Below are 23,879 nucleotides of genomic sequence, written 5' to 3'. Positions count from 1 at the left end.
AAATACAAATAGCGAAAATGTACAAACGCGTTTGTTGAAAAATGAGCCTTAAAGTTATTTCTTAATATAAATTTACCAAATTAAAGCTCCATAAATGTAAAATTACTGCGGGTTTCCTTTTTAAACGATTAAATTTACCGCTTAATATTAAAAATCTGATTGGACGGATTTCTAATTTCCGCGTTAGATATGGGTCTTCATTGAAATAATCTTTGTTAAAATTTATATTTTAACAAATACGATCAATAGTTTACCCCATAGATATCTTATACTCCTAAGTATAAGGTTTCTATGGTTTAGGCCTACCCTTGTCATTTAATGATATTTAGATAATTAAAACAAATTCAAAATTTAAATTAAAAACACCGAAGGCACAAAACCGCGTAGAAAACGTTTTTGTAATAATTCCTATTTTTTTAAAAACCGCCCTAACGATCAAAATAAAAGAAAAAATAATTCTTTTGTAAATAAAATACGTTTTCGGAAAGATGAAATGTAAAAGCTTTTTTTAATCTTGGCGCATTCAAGGTCTTTACCTGTTTGGATATCGGGACTTCCTATTGGCTAAGGAGGAGGCGATGCATCGTTGATTATTGGTTGGAATTTTAAATGACTCTATTCTTTAATGGAGGGGTGTTAAAATGGGGGAGGAATCAAAAGCCGCGAAATTATTTTTTGACGTGATAACATTTTTAAGACTTTACTTTCACTCAATTTGTGTTTTAAGACAGACCATAAATTTCTTGGTGAGTACTTTTACGAATATTTAATATTTTATGTACATTTTATGTCAAAGCTTTCTCTATTTTTATTCTTATAAACTAGAAACGAATCGTGTTGACTGTTTCTTAAGCCCGACCCGAAAAGGTTAAATACAATTTTAAAAGGAATAAAGGAATTTTGGTCGGCCCGACCGGATCCGTAAAAATGCAATTTAATTTTTAACCGACCCGACTCCTTAAAATACAAATACATTTTTACCGACCAGATTCCTAAAAATACCAATACATTTTTACCGACCCGATTCCTAAAAATACAAATGAATTTTTACCCGTCCCGATCCCTAAAAATACAAATTAATTTTGGTCGGCCCGACCCGATCCCTAAAAATACAAATTAATTTTTAACCGGCCCGATCCCTAAAAATTCAAATTAATTTTGGTCGGCCCGACCCGATCCCTAAAAATACAAATTAATTTTTACCCGGCCCGACCCGATTCCTAAAAATACAAATTAAGTTTTATCCGACCCGACCCCTTAAAATACGAATTAAATTTTAACCGACCCGATCCCTAAAAATACAAATTAATTTTTACCCGGCCCGATCCCTAAAAATGCAAATGAATTTTGGTCGGCCCGACCCAATCCCTAAAAATACCAATTAATTTTTAACCGACCCAATCCCTAAAAATACAAATTAATTTTTAATTGACCCGATCCCTAAAAATATAATTTAATTGGTACCGATTCGATCCATAAAAATATAATTTAATTTGTACCAACCCGATCCCTAAAAATATATACCAATTTTTGCCGACGCGATCCGTAAAAATACAAATTAATTTTTACCCGACCTTGCCCAACCCGAAAAATCCATATAAACTTATAACCTCTTAAGTAGGAAATAGAAACCCGACTCAGCCGGGAAAATCTTTGTCAAGTCGTAGTTAAAAAAAAGCCCGTCTAAATCGAAAAACCTGACTTGCCTCTATTAAACGCTAAGACGAAATTATAAAAATATTATGAAGTATAATTTTAAATACATATTTTACAAATTGATGTTCTTTTTATATTTTAATATTACTTTGAATGTTCAAACGGGAAACATAAGAAATTCTTTGAAAAAATATTAATTTTAAATTAATAATTGGGTTATTTAACTGTGAAGTAATAAAACATAAACTTTTTAAAAATTAATATTAATTAAATATTATAAATAACACCTGTATAAAAATATTTTTTTAAATTTCGATGATACCCAGAACGTTTACTAAAAACCGAAAATTACATAGATGAAAACCTTTAACACCAAATATTTGGAGATTTTTTAAAAGCGAATAAAAATTACGAGTTCCTTGTTCTCCCTATAAATAATCTTAACTGGACTTATAATCCTCATGTTCTAAATTTAAAATAAAACAAAATTATTTATGTTAAAAAATAGAGCGTACTAATTTTCGTAAAAAAAATGACAGAGAAAAATATTCGTAAAATAAAATGTTTAATATTATTTTCCCTCCCCCATTTCTAAAGATTGAATAAATATAAATTCACCAAAAATCAACCAAGCATATTTACTTATTCTAAGCGACTTTGTTTGAAATAATGTCAGAAATACGTGCGTTTCTGATAATGTTTAACGTTTAATTTCACACCTTGTGGCTGAGGGAAAATACTTGGAAAGCCATTGTGTTATAAAAGTTCAAGATTGGAAAAAGTATTGAAAATTGGGGATACACATTATAGAACGGTTTATCGTTTATCGCGTTGATGTACGTCAGTTTTTTATTTATTTTGTTTGTAAGGGAATGAAGACGTTTTAATTTAGGTTAAAAGCGAGTTCAATAAATTTAATAGAATTTTAGTTTTTTTATATAGCTGATGCGAAAAGATACTACACTTTGATCTTAGCAAAACAAATAATAAGCTTGTTATTGAGTTTAAAATAACATCTTCTACGAAGTCAGTAATTGTAATGATGCGAAAATATACTACACTTTGATCTTAGCAAAACTACGAAGAAGCTTTTAGTTAATTTTTGAAAAATATATATTTTAGACAAAGTGATCTATTTTAATAAAAATATTTTACAAATGTCTTAAAGAAAGATATATCGCAAAAATTTAATGATTTTGAGTCTACTAGCAGTACTGGTTTACTTGACAAATAACAAGTTGGCAAGCTTGCCAAAATATACCTCTCCTCGAAAGAGTTTTTAATTTTCAGTGAAGCGTAACGGTATCCGTGGTTCTGCGGTAGAACGCTCACCGGTCGTTCAAAAGGGCTCGGGTTCGAATCCCGGCCGATTAAAAAATTATACTACACCCAATGACAAAAAGAGGGCGCTTTTGGAAAAACCTTTTCCCTAATTCTAAGAACGTGCGTAAGCAGTGATTACCCTTTGCCTCGAAAATGCGTTCGCAGGCCTGACAGACAGACCCACAGACAGACAGACACGGTGGTTGTATAACCCCTCCTAGGGTACAAAGTCCCCTCGGAGAGGTAAAAATAACGTAACTCACGACGTCCACGCGACCCAATAATTCAAATCCGTGTGATGCAAAAATTCATGAAAAATTCATAGAATAGTATGGGCTAAGTTAACATTAGCATATCATATTTAAAAAAATATGAAATCAAAATATCCTAAATCAATCGATAAAGTAGGTTCCTATCTCCGAAGAGCATTTGCGTATAATTTAATTTATTTATATTTTATATTTAAATATTAAAATATTCTTAAAGTAACGGACGATTTATTCAATTTTAACAGAAAATGAATCCTGTTGTGACATCATCACTTTTACTTTTGAGTCTCGGAGCGCTTTTGGAAGTTCAAGGTCAAGTGACGTCATCGGGAAAATGCGCCGTTTTTGATTCGAAGGGGAAGTTTTCGCTATCGCAAGTGAGTTTTTTAAACCAATTTAACTTTACAACACAGTCGACCAGGGCCCTTTGAATACGCGTCACTGAAAACGAACACATTTATTTCACAGCGTAAATTTACACAATTGACAAGGTAATCGGTCAGTGTTAGTAAAGTTGCAAATATTATTTTCTATTTGGTCGACGTAAGAACGCTTCTTAGGTAAATTACCCTTTCGACGCGCTGTAAATTGATATTGACCGTACAGGGCTAAACGCAATAGAGAAACGCATATAGATTTTGCAGTGCTTTAAAGCGAGGAAAAGGTATTACCGGAATTAAAAGTCGTGACAAACTTTCACTTTCCAAAAGTTCCAGCCAAGGCTTAAAAAATTACGCAATTTGTTTGGGATTTTCGTTATTGATGGTATTTTGCCGTGGCAAACAACGAATTTTTGAGGTATTTTCACGGTTTTTAAGTCGGATAACAAGGTTAAAGTTTTTCGAGGGTGATTTATAGCGAAACTAATGAAGCGAAACGCATTTTAAAATAGCCTGAGATGTCTGCGTAGCTTCAATTTTCTCGAAATTTCATAATTATAGTAAACTATGTTTTAGAATATTTTTGACCCAAAATGGCAATTTAAAAATACATTACTTTTCTTATGGCAACATTTTCACGATTGCATTTAGCATAAACAAAATACGAAATTAACGGTTTCCATGGAAACGTTATTTAGACATAGCAATTAGTTAAAAAGTTTCAATTATATCGCTTATTTCTGGAAATTTCACAATTAAGGTAAATTATTTGTGGGAAATATTTTGGGGCTAAAATGTTAAATTTAAAAAACAATTTTTCTTGTGGCAACAACTTCACGATGATTACATAAAAACAAATTGGCAAATAAGTAATTAACGGATCACATTAAAACGAATTGGTAAATAAGTAATTAACGGTTTCCATGGCAACGTTGTTAAGACTAAATTGTTTTATAATTACTTCGTGGTAATTACTAGAAAAACTCGAAATTTATTAATTCAATTAAAATAACCAAGGTTACACAGCGTAACAAAAAATACTATAAAATAAATTTTCTTCAACAAAGGAAAATAAATATATATTAATTAAAATTACGAAAAGTTTTTATTTAAATTACAGTTCTTCATTTTTTTGGCCACCAAAAAAAACAAATAATAGTAATTTTAAGTTGAGTCGAAATGAGTCAGGCAGAAACAAATTTGAAAATAATAACGGTAATGTACATAAGTATAGTTAAGAAGTAATTTTCTTCTAACAGAAAAATCCTAAATTGAAAAATATTTTCGGCTTAAGCGGGTTTAACTTGAACGAAAACAAAATTCCGTTTTCTCTGTCGGATTTCATTTTTAGTTTCATTTTTATTCCAGCCTATTATTAGCCCATAATAAAATTGCCTGGTTATTATGGTTCGATAAAGCAGATAAGACGGGGGCTTATTTTACGCGGTGTATTTGTACGTCAGATCACAAGTATATAATTTAGTCTATTAGTTAATTACTTAGTTAATTATTTTACGTGACGTAATTGTACGTCACATCACAAGTAAATAATTTAGTATATTAGTTAATTACTTAGATAATTAGTAATAAAAAAAATCCTGACGCACTAGCAGCATAATTTTTAGCTGAAATTTGTTTTGCGTTGGTTGGGTCACACTCAGCAGATTAAACTATTATTTTTTGTATTTAAGTTAACTGATTTTTTTTTAAAAATCATTGATTTAAATCATACGTTGTATTTTAATGTAGGAATAAAAAATAACAAAAATAGTTTCTTCAATAATTAAAATACATAAGAAAATCTGAGTAAACTAAAATATTAAATAGTAATTAAATTCAATCAAGATTTCATTTAATTCAAGATTAGCTAACTGCTAAAAGTAAAACATTAATATTATATTATAAATTGTATAAAAATCAATAAAATTTTAATAAAAAAAATCGATTGATTTGATTTTTATTAAAAAAAATCGATTAATTTGATTTTTATTAAAAAAACGATTGATTTGATTTTTATTAAAAATAAATCGATTGATTTGATTTTTATTAAAAAAATCGATTGATTTGATTTTTATTAAAAAAAATCAAAAAAGTGGGAACCCTGGTTGAAACATTTAAAAATATCCGAAATAAAATTTTACAGACCTTCGTTTTTATTTTGGCGACATATTAAAAAGTAATTACTACGTCAAATGCGTGATTATCGACTTAGCTGAAACCGCGTCAAACTCGACAAATGCGACCTAGATTAATAAATTAAATACTTGGAACTAATTTAATTCCCATAATTACGCCGTCAATAAAATTTTCACACCTTCATCTATTAACAAGGCGCCAAAATTCCCTCAAAAATATCATCCACTTTATAGAGAAAATACGATTTGAAACATTTCTACGAAAACGCAGTTAGCCAATTACAACATTTTTTTTCACTGGAAATAAACCTTGAAAAACTAAAAACCGGCAATTCCGTGAATGAATTCCTGTATAAAAACGTATAAAATTTGTGGAAATTCTGGGAAAGTGATTAAAAACAACTATAGTTTTGATAATTACTTACAATATACACCATTCACGTTCTTTTCTTATACAAATATACTTTTAATATAGAATATACTTATTCTCTGTTAAGTAGAATAGTTCTTGTTCTAGTATATCACTACATTTCAAGGTACGCAAGTTGAAAAGTGAACAAAAACATTAAAATAAATTTCCAATATAGATCGAAAATTATGCAAATTTAAAACAATTTAAGAAAAGTGCAGCCTTCGGAATTTAATTAATTGTATTCCGCGAAATTTATCAATGAGTTCTTCATTTCTGTCGTGTTAATTCAGGTCCTGGTTTAAACCTAGTTTTCTTAAATGCCTATTCCAAACCATTAAATGGAAATTTTTTTTTGATACCCGACCTTGAAGTAACCCGCAAGTTCTGAACTTTTTTGTTACTCGCTTCCTCGACAAAAGAAAACCAGGTCTTATAGATTATACTCTCTCTCTCTCTCTCTCTCTCTCTCTCTCACTGGGTTAATTAAATTCGTTTTAATTTATTTAATTATAGGGTTGAAAGGTCGACCTTTCAATCTGCGTATTTCCCCTTTCGGAAAGTTATGATTTTAATGGAATCAGTACAATATCGTTTCGAAAAAAGGTTTCCATGGTGACGCAAATGGTATCTTTTCGTAAATGGTTTCCATGGTGACGCAAATAGTATCTTTTTCGTAAATAGTTTCCATGGTGACACAAATAGTAAAGTTTTAATAAATAGTTTCCATGGTAACAAAAAGTTAATCTTTTGAAGAAATGGTTTCCATGGTAGCAAAAAGCTAATGTTTTGAATAAATGGTTTCCATGGAAGCAAAAGATTAACTTTTTGTTACCATGGAAACTATTTATTAAAACTTTACTAAAGGTAATGTTTTGAATAAATGGCTTACATGGTAACACAAGGTTTATATTTTGGATGGTTTCCATGGTGACACAAAGTTAATCTTATGAATCGTTGCTTATTTCCATGTTAATACGAAATTAATATCGTTGGAATAAATTATTTAAATGGTTTGATTGAAATGTTTCTGAGGTAACGCATTAAATAAATTTGGGGCCCCTCTAGTTTTCCACATAGGCACGTGCCTACTCGTGCCTATTGCTAGCGGCGCCACTGTTTGCATTAATGGTGTCTTTGGTAATACGAAAAACAATATCGTTTGAATAAATGGATTAAATGATAACGCAAATGATCGTTTTAATAAATGATGGAAACACGAAATTTACAGTTCGAATAAATAATTTCCACGTTTACACGCAAAACTTTTAGCTTCGTAACACTAAATCTTATTCATATTCCAATTTCAAAATTTAAATCAAAATTAAATTTAAATCTACTGGAAAATAAGCGCCAAATCGGTTTTGGAACACGAAATATATCTGCAAAACATTTGAAATTTTACTTCCTAACACAAAATCCATATTCAAAATTTAATATTAAATCTATTTGAAATTTTGCACAAAATCTATATTTGAAACAAGTAAATCATCCCCTCAAAAAATGCTTCAGCTATTTTCGATTTGAACTTGAATGGGTTACAGAAATATTGTACATTGACCTCTCAGTGCCACGTGTTATTCCGCGGTTATAATCATTACTTGGCAAAATTTTAAAAACCACAAACTTGTTTCTTTTTTTATTAGACTAATATTAGGCCTAATCCTGATGGATAAAAAAAAGTACCACATCGAGAAAAAAATTGCTTCTTTTCTTGAACAGAACTCAGGCCGGTTTTAAAAGCTACTTGGGTTAATAACATTTATTTAAAGCCCTGGGCCAACGTTCTAATAGAAGACAAAAATTTTAATTGATATGATTTGAGATCTGAAGGATCATTATTCGGGGGGGGGGGGATAAAAAAACATTAAATTCGGAATAACAAAAAAAATTAAGTCGTCAATGAAATATTTCCTAATGGAATTTTTTAAAGTGATTTTAAATGAGGTAAATTTTTTTGTTAATCAGTTACGCAATGTGATTTGAATCTGAAAACAATGGGGTTTTTTCTATTAAAATTATATAAACTTAATGCCCTTCTATTTTAAATTTGCGTATTTCAATTTGTTTAGAAACTTGGTTGATAATTTCACCGGGTAATTTAATTCTATAATTATATATTTCAGATTTAACCTCGATAAAGGTTTTATATATCGTTTATTATGGCAATTAAATAAAGATTATTAACTAATTTTTTTTAAGTTTTAAGGTAAAAGAACTATTTATTTAATAAATATATATAAATTCTATAGAACTGTAAATAACATAATTAAATATTTTTAAAATTTTATGCGTTTAGATGGATAACCATTTAATTAAGAAATTGAACATGTTCCATACACAAATGTTACATAATAAGATTAATAATTAATTTTTAAGGTATTTTAGTATGATAACCATTTAATTAAGAAAAAATTATTAAAAAAATAAATATAAATTATATAGGACATGTAAATATGATTATTCAATAATAATTTAAAGATTTAAAGTATTTTAGGATAATAACCATTTAATTAAGAAAAAATTAAATATACCTAAATTAACCATTTAATTAAGAAATAAATGAAACATTATAGGCCTATATAAATTCTATAGAACTGTAAATAAGATTAACTAAATTTTAAAGTCTTAGGATGATAACCATTTAATTATGAAAATAAATAAAAAATTAGGTAATATTATAGCCATTATATTTATAAAAAATTAGAATAAAAATATTTATAAATAATTTTATAGGAAATAGAAGATAGACTTCAGGGAAAGTTGATACAAACTTTTTGTATAGTTATTTTCTTAATTATTTGTTATACTTTATAGTTAGACTTAGCAAATTTTAACCATGAAAGCTAATATTAATATTATTATTTTTTAATTATCTTGAAAATTAATTAGTTTATATTAATAATAATTGTAATAATAATAAGTTTATATTGATAATAATTTTAATAAAAATTAGTTTATTTTAATAATAATTTTAATAATAATTAGTTTATATTAATAATAATTTTAATAATAATCAGTTTATATTAATCATATTAATATTAATAATTCTATATTAATATAACTAATTTAATATTAACTAAATAGTACAATATTAACTAATTAATCTAATATTAACTAATTAATCTAATATTAACTAATTAATCTAATATTAACTAATTAATCTAATATTAACTAATTAATCTAATATTAACTAATTAATCTAATATTAACTAATTAATCTAATATTAACTAATTAATCTAATATTAACTAATTAATCTAATATTAACTAATTAATGTAATATTTACTAATTAATTTAATATTAACTAATTAATTTAATATTAACTAATTAATTTAATATTAACTAATTAATTTATTATTAACTAATTAATTTAATATTAACTAATTAATTTAATATTAACTAATTAATTTAATATTAATTATTAATTTATTATTAACTAATTAATTTAATATTAACTAAATAGTACAATAGTAACTAAATAATTTAATATTAACTAATTAATCTAATATTAACTAATTAATCTAATATTAACTATTTAATTTAATATTAACTATTTAATTTAATATTAACTAATTCATTTTAATCATTTTTCCTGGATTGAACGTAGAATAAGAACCATAACCTCAAAATAACAACGGAAAGAAAATGAACACGTTTAATTTCCAGTTAAAATTTAAAAGGTAATTCGAAACTTGAAAAAGTTACACCTAAAAAAAGCTTTTATAATATAATATCAAGCGAAACCTTGCCAATTCAATTTCGATCATGTTGAAATCCGACCACACGTAATTCTAATCACCTTTAGTTTAAAACCGCCAAAAAAATAAGTTGATGATCGTAAAATAAAAGAGTTAGATATGCTACTACAAGTACACTCTGTTTGAAAAGTCTTCGACAGCTGAAATTTTTGCCCTCTTTTTAATTCTGCTAGAAAACTATAATAGATAGTTTAATGAAACCAATTGCAACTTTTATTTATTTTCCAATATCTTTCGTTATTTATCGGTTTCGTTTGCCAAAAATTAATAGTTTGGCGGGAACCGTCAAAACTCATTTTTGGCAACTGTTTAAATATTGGTTCTACGGCACTGACTCGCGCGTTTTTGAATTCACAGTGGTCGGTTCATATTTAGAAAGTGGAAAAATTATCCCTCTACAACCAACGGTTGAGAAGTTATAGCGTTTCCAAACTCTCCTCGAAACTAGGAAACACCTAAAATGCATCAAGCGATTATAAATAACGCAACTTCGACGACAATTTGGAAACGCGATAACTTCTCAACCGTTGGTTGTAGAGAGATAATTTTTCCACTTTCTAAATATGAATCGACCATTGTGAATTCAAAAAAGCGCGAGTCAGTGCCGTAGAACCAATATTTAAACAGTTGTCAAAAATGAGTTTCGACGGTTCCCGCCAAACTATTAATTTTTGGCAAACGAAACCGATAAATAACGAAAGATATTGGAAAATAAATAAAAGTTGCAATTGGTTTCATTAAACTATCTATTATAGTTTTCTAGCAGAATTAAAAAGAGGGCAAAAATTTCAGCTGTCGAAGACTTTTCAAACAGAGTGTACAATCATTTTCATTATTTTACAAAAAAAAATCTTTTTATTTGATTTGTCAAGGTGAAAGGCTCGATCCACCCTCGCTTATAAACGTCGGCTTTTCTTTTTCATTTCAAGGATTTCCATTTACATCCGATTTGAAAGATAAAACTATTAAGTCGATTCCACTCTTTAGTTTAAAATTCTTCGTATAGCTCCAGGGAGATTATTCTATACCTTAGGTTGAGCGCAATGAAGTTAATCCCGCGCGAGATAAACGTGCAGTTAATAATTTCATAATTATTTAAATATATCTCTTAATAGAGCAGTATCTGTTTACGAAAATTAATAATATCCTAAGTATATCTCTTACGAGGGGAGTATCCAGTTCCGAAAATTAATAATATCATAAGTATATAAATATACATCTTACGAGGGAAGTATCTATTTCCTAAAATTAATAATATCATAAGTATATCTCTTACGAGGGAAGTATCCATTTCCGACCATTAACAACATCGGAAGTATATAATATATCTCTTACGGGGGAAGTATCAATTTCCGAAAATTAATAATATTATAAGTATATCTCTTACGAGGGAATTATCCATTTCCGAAAATTAATAATATCATAAGTATATCTCTTACGAGGGAAGTATCTATTTACGAAAATTAATAACATCAGAAGTATATAATTTATCTCTTACGAGGGAAGTATCCATTTCCGAAAATTAATAATATCATAATATCATAAGTATATAATATATCTCTTACGAGGGAAGTATCCATTTCCGACCATTAACAACATCGGAAGTATGTAATATATCTCTTACGGGGGAAGTATCCATTTCCGAAAATTAATAACATCATAAGTATATAATTTAACTCTTACGAAAAGTATCCATAACATCATAAGTATATAATGTATCTCTTACGAGGGAAGTATCCATTTCGGACAATTAATAATATCATAAGTATATAAATATTTATCTTACGAGAAGTATTTATCTACGACAATTAATAACATCATAAGTATATATTAATATTTCTTTCGAACATAAATAAATAATACAAAATTACAAATAGTTTAAGAATTTAAAAAACATTGAATTAAAATCAAACCAGTATCAATGATATTTAGATTTATTTCAGATTAATGGATTAAATACAATTCATCGTGCACGCCCACTAAGCGTAGCTTGTTTCGGGCGGACCAAATAAATTTCAAATAATCAAATAAAATGTTTCCCTAGGCGTTTCCCGACTCGGGCTTAACCCCTTTCTTTCGTATCGGTTCCGGTTTAATTAGGAACTGCGGGTTACGGATAGTTTCGTCAAGGTCTCAACTATTAAGCTAGATTTATGAACCACTGGGTACAGCTAGTTGATGTGCTAACGAGAAATAAGAAAAGCTTCATTTTCTTGTCTTAAGCGTTCTCGTATCTTACTAAATTTAATTGGATTTAGTAAAGATGTAACAAAGGTGACGTAATACAGAAATGCGTGTTGCTTCAGAGGCTTGTGTCGGTCCCTATGTATTTATATAAACAAAACTGTCCCTAAGTATTTATATAAACAAAACTGTCCCTAAGTATATATAGAAACCAAACTGGCCCTGCCCTTAAGTATATATAGAAACCAAACTGGCCCTGCCCTTAAGTATATATATAAACAAAACTGTCCCTAAGTATATATAGAAACCAAACTGGCCCTGCCCTTAAGTATATTTAGAAACCAAACTGTCCCTAAGTATATAAAGACAACAATATCCTTAAATACATAGCGACAAAACGTTCCCTAAATATAAAGAGACAACACTGTCCCTAAATATAGAGACAACACTGTCCCTAAATATTGAGACAACATTGTCCCTAAATATTGAGACAACACTGTCCCTAAATATAGAGACAACTCTGTCCTTAAATATACCGACAAAACTATCCCTAAATATATACAGACGAAAACTGTCCCTAAATATATACAGACGAAAACTGTCCCTAAATATAGAGACGAACACTGTCTCTAAGTGTATACAGACAAAATTGTCCCTAAGTATATATAGAGACAAAACTATCCCTAAATATATAAACTGTCTCCAGCCACCGAGCTGTCCCTAAATATAGAGACAAAACTGTCTCCAGCCACCAAGCTGTCCCTAAATATAGAGACAAAACTGTCTCCAGCCACCAAGCTGTCCCTAAATATAGAGACAAATCTGTCTCCAGCCACCAAGCTGTCCCTAAATATAGAGACAAAACTGTCTCCAGCTACCAAACTGTCCCTAAATATAGAGACAAAACTGTCTCCAGCTACCAAGCTGTCCCTAAATATAGAGACAAAACTGTCTCCAGCTACCAGGCTGTCCTTAATATAGAGACAAAACAGTCTCCAGCTACCAAGCTGTCCCTAAATATAAAGGCAAAACTGTCTCCAGCTACCAAGCTGTCTCTAAATATAGAGACAAAACTGTCCGTAAATAAAAAGGTAAACTGTCTCCAGTGACAAAAATAACCCTAAGTATATAGACCAATTATTATATAAAAATTAAGAGTAGTCGTGCACTTTTACGTGTTATGTTATTTATCGTATTACTAAAATACCCATAAATAATTTTGGCCGTCATATTTTAAAATTCACCCTTTTGGTGGTCACGAATTTAAATAACCACGAAGTATTCGCCAAAATCCTTGGCTCTAAAATGCCATTCAAACGATTAAGAGTTTAAAACGCCTGTTCCCAAAATACCTTTTACGAAACAATGGGTAATTTTTAACAATGATCTATGTTACCTCGGGTATAAGTTTTCTATTCCCACATTATCATAAGTAACATAAAACACATAAGTATGTCACTAAACGATTTCGGTTATTGATAGTCTGTCGCGGAATTATTGCGTAAATTCAATAATTTATCATTATTTTGATAAAGTATAATTTTCAAACAAACTATCATAGAAAAATATTATAGAAACGTCCTACTTATGGCTATTATTTTACTTATGATACTAGAAAAAAAAATTGGATCAGCTATTTTGTATCAAAATCTACCATTATAAAGTTAATCACAATAAACTATCATAAAAACATTATCGTCGGCAAATTTTGAAGCATCTTACTTATGGTTCTATGTTATTATGATACTAGAAACAATTCTTGGATCAGCTATTTTGTATCAAAATCTGCCATCATAAAGTTATCACAATAAACTATCATAAAAAACATTATCGTCGGCAAATTTTGAAGCATCTTACTTATGGTTCTAAGTTACTTATGATACTAGAAACAATTCTTGGATCAGCTATTTTGTATCAAAATCTACCATTATAAAGTAAATCACAATAAACTATCATAAAAACATTATCGTCCGCAAATTTTGAAGAATTTTACTTATGATTCTATGTTACTTATGATACTAGAAACAATTCTTGGATCAGCTATTTTGTATCAAAATCTACCATTATAAAGTAAATCACAATAAACTATCATAAAAACATTATCGTCCGCAAATTTTGAAGAATTTTACTTATGGTTCTAAGTTACTTATGATACTAGAAACAATTCTTGGATCAGCTATTTTGTATCAAAATCTACCATTATAAAGTAAATCACAATAAACTATCATAAAAACATTATCGTCCGCAAATTTTGAAGAATTTTACTTATGATACTAGAAACAATTCTTGGATCAGCTATTTTGTACCAAAATCTACCATTATAAAGTAAATCGTAATAAACTATAAAATAATTACCTACGCTAGAATAGTCATACTTATTTTACTATGTTTCTTATGATATTATATCGGTATATCCCATATACAATGCATTTGAATAATAAGGGTATTTACGCTTATTTTAAAACTAATTATTCTTTAATTAGTTCTTCTCTGGGACGTGGTACGCCGTCGAAGGCTACGCCAACCGCTACCACGACGGAACCGTGTGCCAAGAATTCTCCATGAAAACCGAAGGGAAATATGTTTACATCAACGAAACCGTGTATAATCCCAGGTAATTAAATTTCATTTTCAATCATTTTTAATTCAATCCGTTCATTAGCTTATGTCATTTTAAATATAAATCATTACCCGTACAAATATTATAAAAAATTAAAAAAATTTGAGTATAATTAAATATATATAAAAGTATAATTATATGAAAAATTTACAGTATACCTTATAAACACAAGTTATTTATTACGGTATGATCAGAAGTATATAAAATGCCTTAAAGACGCAAGTTCTTAGTTAAGTTTGACCATAAATATATAATATGTCTTATAGACACAATTATTTACTATGGTATGATCAGAAGTATTTTATATAAGTTATAAACACCGATTCTTGATTTAGGTTTTATCAGAAGTATATAATATTAGTTATAAACACCAATTCTTGATTCAGGTGTTATCAGAAGTATATAATTTGTGTTTATGACTAATATTGTTATTAAAATTACTTTTTTCGAAAATTTTTGTACGGGTAGATTTTACAATTTCGATATTATTAATTTAATTAATTATTATTTCAGTAAAGGGAAACCACAACGCATAGCTGGACTAGGTAGATTTACCAGAAAGGGCAACAATAACCACCTGATTATGGTACCGGGTCTCAAAAGCCGTAAGTTTTTAAGTAATGTTACTTAGAAATTTGTAGTGTTGTTAATTTTCCGGAAAAATAAAATGCGGAAAATTTTTCGCAAATCGGAAAAATAAAAAATTGAAGCATAAATTACTTTTTAAGGGTTTTTAATGTTTTTAACTTTTTATCGATATAAAATGTCTAATAACAGTAAACATACTACAAACCATTAATAGTGTTACATTGTTAACCAGTTTAAACTAGTCTAGAGGTTTGGTTTAACTTTTATATTAGAAAAAATGAGGCGAAAAGGCCGCTTTATTTAAATTTGCAAGCAATATATTAAACTAATCATGTAATGAAAACTTTTTTATTTTTTTCGGAAAAATACGGAAAATTTTCCGACTTACAACACTAGAAATTTGTTAGTTTAATCAAAGACTCGCTTGCTACAGTAGAGAAGTAGAATTTGAAAAAAGGAATTTAGTAAGACTGGCGCCTCTGTCGGCCGTCACAAGAATAACCAATTACGCGCAGGCACGCGGGAATAATATCTCCTCTCTGACTTCCAGAGTTGCCGATCCTAAAGACAATTTTGCTTTTGGCTTAGCTTAATCATGGACGTAATATTATATTACGTCCATGGCTTAATAGTCGCTAAAAGAAATTATTTGCGTGAAAAAAACAAGTTGGCAAGCCAAAATATACCTCTCCTCGGAAGAATGGTCCCTAGTGGTATTAATTTCTCGACACGACCCCCAAAGATATCTCCGCAATTCAGAGTTATTTACGAAAAACGTATTCTCGGTTCAAACCCTGCCCGGTATAAAATTTTAATTTTAATTTAAATAATTGAGACGAAACAATCGAGTTTAATTTATTCAGAATATTATAAATTAAGTAGTTACAACAGCGAGTTAGACTTACTAAAACAATGCACAATTGAATTTAACCCTTTTTACAGTACATGTTTATCAGTTGAATATAATACTAAGCAAATTTTAATGAAAGAAATATCTACAGATGGTATTTGTATTTTTCTCGCTTACGAAATACTTGCCGCATCTTTAACGCTCATTTTATTTCAACGCTCGTAGACTTCCAGTTGACGTTGTGACACATACCGCATGAAAAAGACCAATGCCGTCCAATTTCCCATATCATATAATGACTCGCACACCCAGGAAATCATTGACTGCGTTAGAAATCGTAGATATCCAAATATCCACACCAAATATATTTACAAGAAGCAAAAACCTTACCATCAACAAAGCACAGAGAGCCACTTGACTAACCGTCAGCTCTTAAAGCAATTAACGTTAAATTATCTCTTTTGAATTAACACAACTATATATAGGTCGTTAAAAATACCCGTAAATAAATAACAAAAAAACTAACAAAGTGGACCACCGCTAAAACAAGATTTAACCTTTAAAAAAACCAGATTAGGCCTTCATAAATTCATTAATAAAAAAAGACTTTATTACCTATTATGCTTACGATGCCTGTCTTAATTTCAGTGAATCTAAGCAGCTATCGGTGGTTCTGTGGTAGAGCGCTCGAATGCCAAGCCGAATGGTCTGGGTTCGAAACCTGGGTGGCGCATTTGTTTTTAATCAATAGAGAAACGCTAAATTAGAATTTCTTCGATGCAATAATTTCAAATTCAATTAAACCAAAATTTCGTACTCTATTAAATACGCTTTCGATAAAGCTGAAGGTCTAATTTTCAATAAGACGTAACAAGTGTCGGTGGTTCTGTGGTAGATCGTCCGCCTGTCAATCAGGAGGTCTCGGGTTCAAATCCCGCCCGATGCGATCGCAAATTGATACTAAGACGAATACCGTGTACAACTGGTGGAAACCCTGCCATTGGACGTTGAGAGGTAGCATTACACTCAGCACTCGGTCCGTCCCAAAGTCATTAAGAAGAAGTTGGAGAGAAAACGCCCATACAAACACAACAGACTCAACATGCACAACCATCAGAACACAAACACAACAAATTCAACACTCACAACCTACGCATAAACATTACAAAAACGTAATACACCAAACCGTCACGACGGTGAGCGAAAAAACACCATCCAAACCAAACCGCAAACGCATCCGTTAACGTTCACCGTCACACGGTGGTTTTGCCAACCCTTTGAGAAAATGCGTACGCAGTGATTACACTTTGCACCGAAAATGCGAACGCGTTCGCAGGCCTGACAGACAGACCCACAGACAGACACGGTGGTTGTATAACCGTAAAAACCGTCAATAGGAAGGATTTTTAAATTCCAAACGAGTTTAATAGGCGTTTCTATAAATTAACGTGGCTTTATTGTTTACGGTTTTTTAACTCACTTCTTTTTTTTTTTTTTTTTTGACATCCACACATCGGTGTCGACCCAAGGCCTTAGACACCAGCACACAATAACTGATTAATCAGGGCGAGATATGTGTAACGGCCACGCCAACGGGGGAATATGTGGGGACAGGGGTGGGGACACCCGTGGCGGAAGTATTCCGACCACCCGTTGGGGGATTGGTGGTCGTCCTCACACGGCCATCCACAAACTCTGCCTCCCGGACGCCTGGGATTACAGGAGTGAGCCACTACTCCCGGCTTTTAACTCACTTCTACAATGCTTCTCCAGCTCTCCCACTAAAGAGAGCGAATGAATTCGTCTATAGGTTTGACTGCACAATTTCAAGAACAAGCTGGACGAATTTACGGAAAGGCTATTATTCGTACAATAGTAAAATCGAACTAGCAGCGCCTCTACCGGATATAATAATTTGGGGTAGGGGAGGAGGGTACGTCGAGAGTCCAGGGTGAAACCTTTTCTTAGTCTATGGTTTAATCGTCTTTAAAGGGAATATAGAGTTTTGGTGGATCACCTAAATTCATATATTTGTCGCCAGGTTAACAGATGGTAGAGTAACCGGCACTAAGTAATTTAAAGTACTAAGATAAGAGTTTTCCCCCTATTTTCCGAATAATTCTACTAAGCTAGAAGGAACCTAAAATACAGAAGATGAATAGAAACTCGGTTGATTCATCTCCTCAGGGTACCTTAGGCCTATCAACTTCCGGTAATGTTACGACTTAAAGGGGAACGGCCAAGCTTTTCCAAATAAGGCCTTATTTCCGTATCAAAAAAATTAACAAGAAGTTCAATATACTAACACGTACCTTTTTTATCTTGAAAAAATAGCTTTTGGCCCAAAAAGTTGAAACGAAAAATAACGCCAGGTGTTTGGGTTTGAATTTTCGCCGCCATCTTAGGGGCTGCCGCCAGCGCTTTTACGTTGTTTTTATGTCTCACCGACTTCTCACCAGGTGTCGCGGCGGACGCGCGCTTTTCGATTTCCCGAAATTTCTTTATTTTATTAAAAATTAACCACTCAATATTTTTTGATGCGGTTTGCGCCATAAATTTTAGTTTTTAATGGGCTATCTAACTGGTTAAAGCTCGACCGTTCCACTTTAAGCCTCGTCCATATAAACCCTTTGTAAACCACTATATTTAGAACCCCGAACTTCTATATCTTCTATCAGGCATTTGGCGGTGGTAAACTGGTAATAGAGGCCCCTACAGACTTTTCATACTAAAGGCCAATCAACAACGCAACCTACCGGAAAAGAAAATTCTACCATATACTCCCTTTAAAACAGTCGTAGGGCGTATTAGCAGACGATTTTCCAATTTAGAATACATTTCAAAACAAGATAATTATTAATTTAAAACCACAAAAATGCATTTATTTCAAGGCAAGACATAAAAGTACCCCTCGCGTTGATTGGCTCGTTTGTAAATTTAATTTTGTCAATAACCTAAATTATAGCAAAAGTGACATAATTACCAAAAGTGTGACAATCCCTGTACGTATGCTAAAGGTTTAATGAATTCTCGAATCGAGATCAACCACATAATAGACTATTTATTGTCGCCTTTCTGGATCTTTTTTAAGTCTATGGTATTATATCGTAGGTAGATGGCGATAGCGTCTCCACAGAACGACGAAATATCAAAAAATACACTAACTCTGACCAGTGCTACGTAGTTCCTCCGTTCCTCACTAGGAGGCGTTATTTGTGGGTTTTAACTTCCTTCCCTCCCCAAGGCATACTTTCCCTTCTCCCCTCCCAACTTGTATTTCGCTCGTAACATTCATTAAGAAATAGGTCCGATTTACACACTTTTGGTAATTATGCCACTTTTGCAGAAATACCTGAACCGAAATTATCAGCGACTGCTTTTTTATTCTGAGGCGTTTTCCCACAGCGCTAGGGGAGGGTGACAAGGAAGCATTCAAATATTTCAACCCACCCGCGGCCAAGGTATATTTTTGAGTGCATGCCGGGTAGAGTATTATGCCATCTAGTGAGTGAAAAATGAAATAGTTCCAGTTGAACGAAGGTCAAATTATCGAACGTATTATGGTCAAAGGCTTAACAGTCTTAGTTTGTGATGTTGTAAATTCTTTTGAATTTATATTACTTTTAATCAAATTACAAACCACCGATTTATCCTTCACTTTAGGCTTGTTAATTAGAAACATATTGCACTGGGTAAAAGCCTCCTTAATTGACATTTTGACGTTTTAATTTGAACTAAATTGATATCTTATATAATGGTAGCTGTAATTCTTTACACTGACTGAAAAAGGTACTTTTTAAGTATTTTTTTAGTCCGTGTTTTTTAAAGTTTCTCACGGCGGCCACCAGGGTGAGTATTCAAATCTGTACCACGGACCCGTAGAGGATGCATTCCGCGGAGGGGGGGGGGGACTACAACCGAGTAAAGAGAGGGGGAGACGGGGAAAACGCCTTTAGTATAAGCGGGATAGGTCGCTGATAATTTCGGTTCATGTATTTCTGACTTTTGATTATAGTAATTTTTGAAAAAATATTTAACATGCTATATATAATTTAGGTTAAAGTCCATTAAGTAGAGTATAAGTTGTCTAATTATAATACTCTACAATGGTTCTCTGACGACGTTATTATTTCGCTATTTGGAATTTTAGCTTCCTTTGCCATTAATAGATGGCACCACGCACTGTAGTAAAGTCGTTTGGTCGTTGAATCGGATAGATTCATTGCCATCTCTAATATCAAGGGCCTTATCATAATACAGGTGGCAATGATAGAGCCGACAGTTGCTTTAATAAATACATTCTTGATAACAAACAGAATAGGCCTTTCTGTAAAGTAACATTGACCTTTTTGTTTTGATGTTGCTGCTGCGTCACGGGTGACGTATCGATGACGTTTTACTACGAAAAGCCCTGGACATAAGAGTAAATTCGACGAGGCTTAAACTGAACTGAGCAAATGACAAATGAGCTACATAGAAACAAGTTAAGCAAGCGTAGCTTATTTTATAGAAAGGCTCATTTAAAGGTAATATCAAAAGTCTGATAAGACTTCATACAAAAAGTCATCAACTAGCGCGGGGTTTCAGCTTTGGCTGTAGATAACATGTAATTTCTTGTGCAGACGACGGGCATCTATAGTAACCAATCAGAACGAGATAGCTAGATTCAAAAATAGCCAATAACTAGTGGTAAATATTTGTGACGTACTGAAAATAGGACGAAGTTTGCGATTTCTCATTTCAAAATAATTCAGTTATTAGTTAGGGTTGTAAGTTTTAAACAAGTTTTCGGATTGAAGTGTTTTCCAAAACATTTCTTTGCATCAGGTAAATAAAGAAATATAATACTTAATTCTCTTATCACTTTAAGTTTCATAAATTTCTATCATTTCTATGTAAAATCAGCGTGAACTATTTTTTGTAGTGCATAGCCACTCTTTTCGTTACAAATTCGGTGAAGCGGCGCGCAAAGTCACGTGATTTTAGGTGCCACTTTACAGTGATATCTGCCTACGCTGGGAAAGGGGAAAGGATTAAAAATAACACGTTACGCTTCCCTGCGCTAGTTGATAACTTTTTGTATGAAGTCTTTTCAGACTTATGGTAATATAACCCGCAAAGAAATCTTTATGGAAAACAACTTCAATTTTTAAAATTTCCCAGTACAGTGGCGCCAAACATTTTTAAAGCCAAAGGCCAGAGCTGCAAACGTTGGTGTTCCACACTAAATACCAAATGCTCTTTAAATATATAAGAAATAAACCATACAATTAAACTGCTATTAATTTTAATATTAATTAATTATCATCTTAATAATAATACAAAATGATCTAATAGGCGCTTAAATAAAACATCTTCCCAGAAATTGCCAAGAAGTAATATTTCAGACAGCCAGGACTCATAAGTTACTATTTATATAGTGCTTGTTGAAATATTAGAAGCTGGAAACGTTTCTCGAACATAACATCGGTTTTTTGCTAAGCTTTAACATGCCAAAAAAGTTACCTGGTTAAAAGCAAAGATAATTTAAACTCGTACCCTAGATTCGAAATCACTCTCTCGCGCCTTGCCGATAGCGTTTACCCACTTCCCGCCGGAACTCAGAAAAAAATCGCTCCATGGTTTGCGCCTTACCACAACCACGGCCAACTTCGATCACGCGCTGCCGCACTAGATCGCGGCAGCGCGTGATCGAAGTTGGCCGTGCCGCAACCGATGGAGCCCGATTTTTCTGAGGTCACGTGCCGGAAAAGGGTAAACGCTTCGTAACAAAACCGTCAATGGGAAAGCTCTCAGTATTCGAATCTAGGGTACGAGTTTAAATTATCTTTGTTAAAAGGAAACACTTGTTTCATACCGCACTGCAAAAGTAATACGTTTAGTTCTAAAGGAATTACTTTTCATCTTTTTACGAAAGATAATTTTATGCAAAATGAATTAACTCTGCCTCCATGAGAAGCCTTAAAATTGCCCGGTAATATAAAAATATTCCGTATAATTTTAATTATTTATACCATAAGAGGATGATAATAATAATAATATTATCTTCTTATACTTAATTTTAGTAACATTATATATTTTACCTTAAAATATATTATCGAAAATTAACATAAGTATGTTCCTTATACACGTGAGCCGACGCGTTTCTTATCTGACGCAAAATTCTCATGAGGGCAAAAACGCGTCTCCAATTGGCTTAAATTTGACTTTTTGGCTAGCCATTCTAACCGTTTAACCGACCGACCGGAAATAGTTCCTTCCCAGATGAATTTGGAGAGGGGAGTAGAAACTGAGTATCTTTTATTGAAGCGTCCATTGTCGTTTAATTTTGTTTCAGTGCCGATGGGGAGCCACTTATGGGTCGTAGCCACGGATTACAACAATTACGGCCTAGTCTACATCTGCAACGAGGTCAAAGGCGAAGTCAACCAGAAGAAGGAGTACATGTACATCTTATCCAGAGTGCCGACGCTAAGGCCCAGCATCAGAGCGCGCATTATCATTGACAATATAGTACGAGGGGGTTTTCCAGTCGCCCCGTTGGCGCCCACAAATCAGCTAGACTGCCCAGCCACCGCTAAACCACCGCCCACCAAATACACCAAGGCTTACAAGAAAATATAACTCCGTTCTTTTAGACTATTTGGTGTATTTTTGGGTTGCAAATTGTCAAAACCGAAAATTCGCCTAATTTACACCAAATATCAACACCAATCGCGGTATTTATATTATTAATGTCAGAAGTTGCGTAATACACCTAAGTATGACACGTTCTATTATCCCAACGCTGAAATTTTTAATAACGTTTGGCTAAACGTAGCAACGGTTCCCAATTTTCATTGGCTAAATAATCTTTCACAACCCTATGGGATTTTTGAAGCGAAAGATATTCGCAATAAAAGTCCAACCTTAACCTAACGTGTAACATAACATAAATCAAAGATAATTTAAAACTGCGTACCCTAGATTCGAATCTGAGAGCTTTACGATTGACTGTTTTGTAACGAAGCGTTTACCTACTTCCGTCACGTGACCTCTGAAAAATCGGACTCCATCGGTTGCTGTAGGGCACTATCTGCATTTGGTTACCATGGTAACTATGGAGTTAATTCCCACCAAGCCTAGAGTAACGAATACACTGTTTCGAAATTTCCTATTACGCTATCGCTCTGCGACAGACTGTCATTTACTGTCGCACCGTCATACTTTTGTGTATTATGTTACTTAGGATAATATTGTTGTTCAAATTGGGTACATCTTAGAAATATACTTGGAATTTTGTGTTTAACGTACACGGTTACACCAATTTCAAATAATTTGATCTTACCTAACACCGGCATTTAGGTTGTACCGGGTATACAGAACGAAAATTCCTTAGTACCTGAAATGCCAGGTAACCGGATAATTTTTATTGTTATTTTATTATAGTGTGAAGTCCTTTTTTGTATTTTTTAAAACTTGCTGAACGCACAGAGATTTGATAATTTTATTTCAGCATTTTACTCTCTGAACAAACTAGTCGCTACTATTCTTAATAAACCGAAAAAAATGAAAATAAACCGGTATTAAAATTAAATTAAAATTTAGAGTCTATTTTTTTCTTTAAATCATTGTTAAAGTACCGTTAAATCAAACTGATACCCATTTTGTATTTTTTATTTTGAAGTATTACGCTTTGTCTAGGCTGAGTTTTGTTTCATGGGT

At 31.8% G+C, this 23,879-nt stretch overlaps 1 protein-coding gene across 1 annotated transcript; it reads left to right on the top strand.

The window, feature by feature from the left end:
• Positions 1–731: 731 nt before the first annotated feature.
• On the top strand, positions 732–23,732 carry LOC149958731 (apolipoprotein D-like). The gene is made up of 5 exons (XM_090166120.1): positions 732–746; positions 3,494–3,625; positions 14,601–14,731; positions 15,251–15,342; positions 22,513–23,732. Exons 2-5 carry the CDS (start codon positions 3,497–3,499, stop codon positions 22,797–22,799), a joined length of 639 nt encoding a protein of 212 aa, XP_090022246.1. The 5' UTR covers positions 732–746; positions 3,494–3,496; the 3' UTR covers positions 22,800–23,732.
• Positions 23,733–23,879: the final 147 nt, after the last annotated feature.

The sequence above is a fragment of the Leiobunum rupestre genome, chromosome 2 (genome assembly GCF_980474605.1).
Source record: "Leiobunum rupestre chromosome 2, qqLeiRupe1.1.hap1, whole genome shotgun sequence".
NCBI classification, from domain to species: domain Eukaryota; kingdom Metazoa; phylum Arthropoda; class Arachnida; order Opiliones; family Sclerosomatidae; genus Leiobunum; species Leiobunum rupestre.
Note: the sequence above shows the minus strand (reverse complement) of the source record. Positions and strands in the feature narration are given on the sequence as shown.

Coding starts and splice junctions, on each gene's coding strand:
- LOC149958731 (XM_090166120.1), top strand. CDS start 3,497: ATGAATCCTGTTGTGACATCATCACTTTTACTTTTGAGTCTCGGAGCG. Junction 3,626..14,600: donor GGAAGTTTTCGCTATCGCAA/GTGAGTTTTTTA, acceptor TTCTTTAATTAG/TTCTTCTCTGGGACGTGGTA. Junction 14,732..15,250: donor GAAACCGTGTATAATCCCAG/GTAATTAAATTT, acceptor TTATTATTTCAG/TAAAGGGAAACCACAACGCA.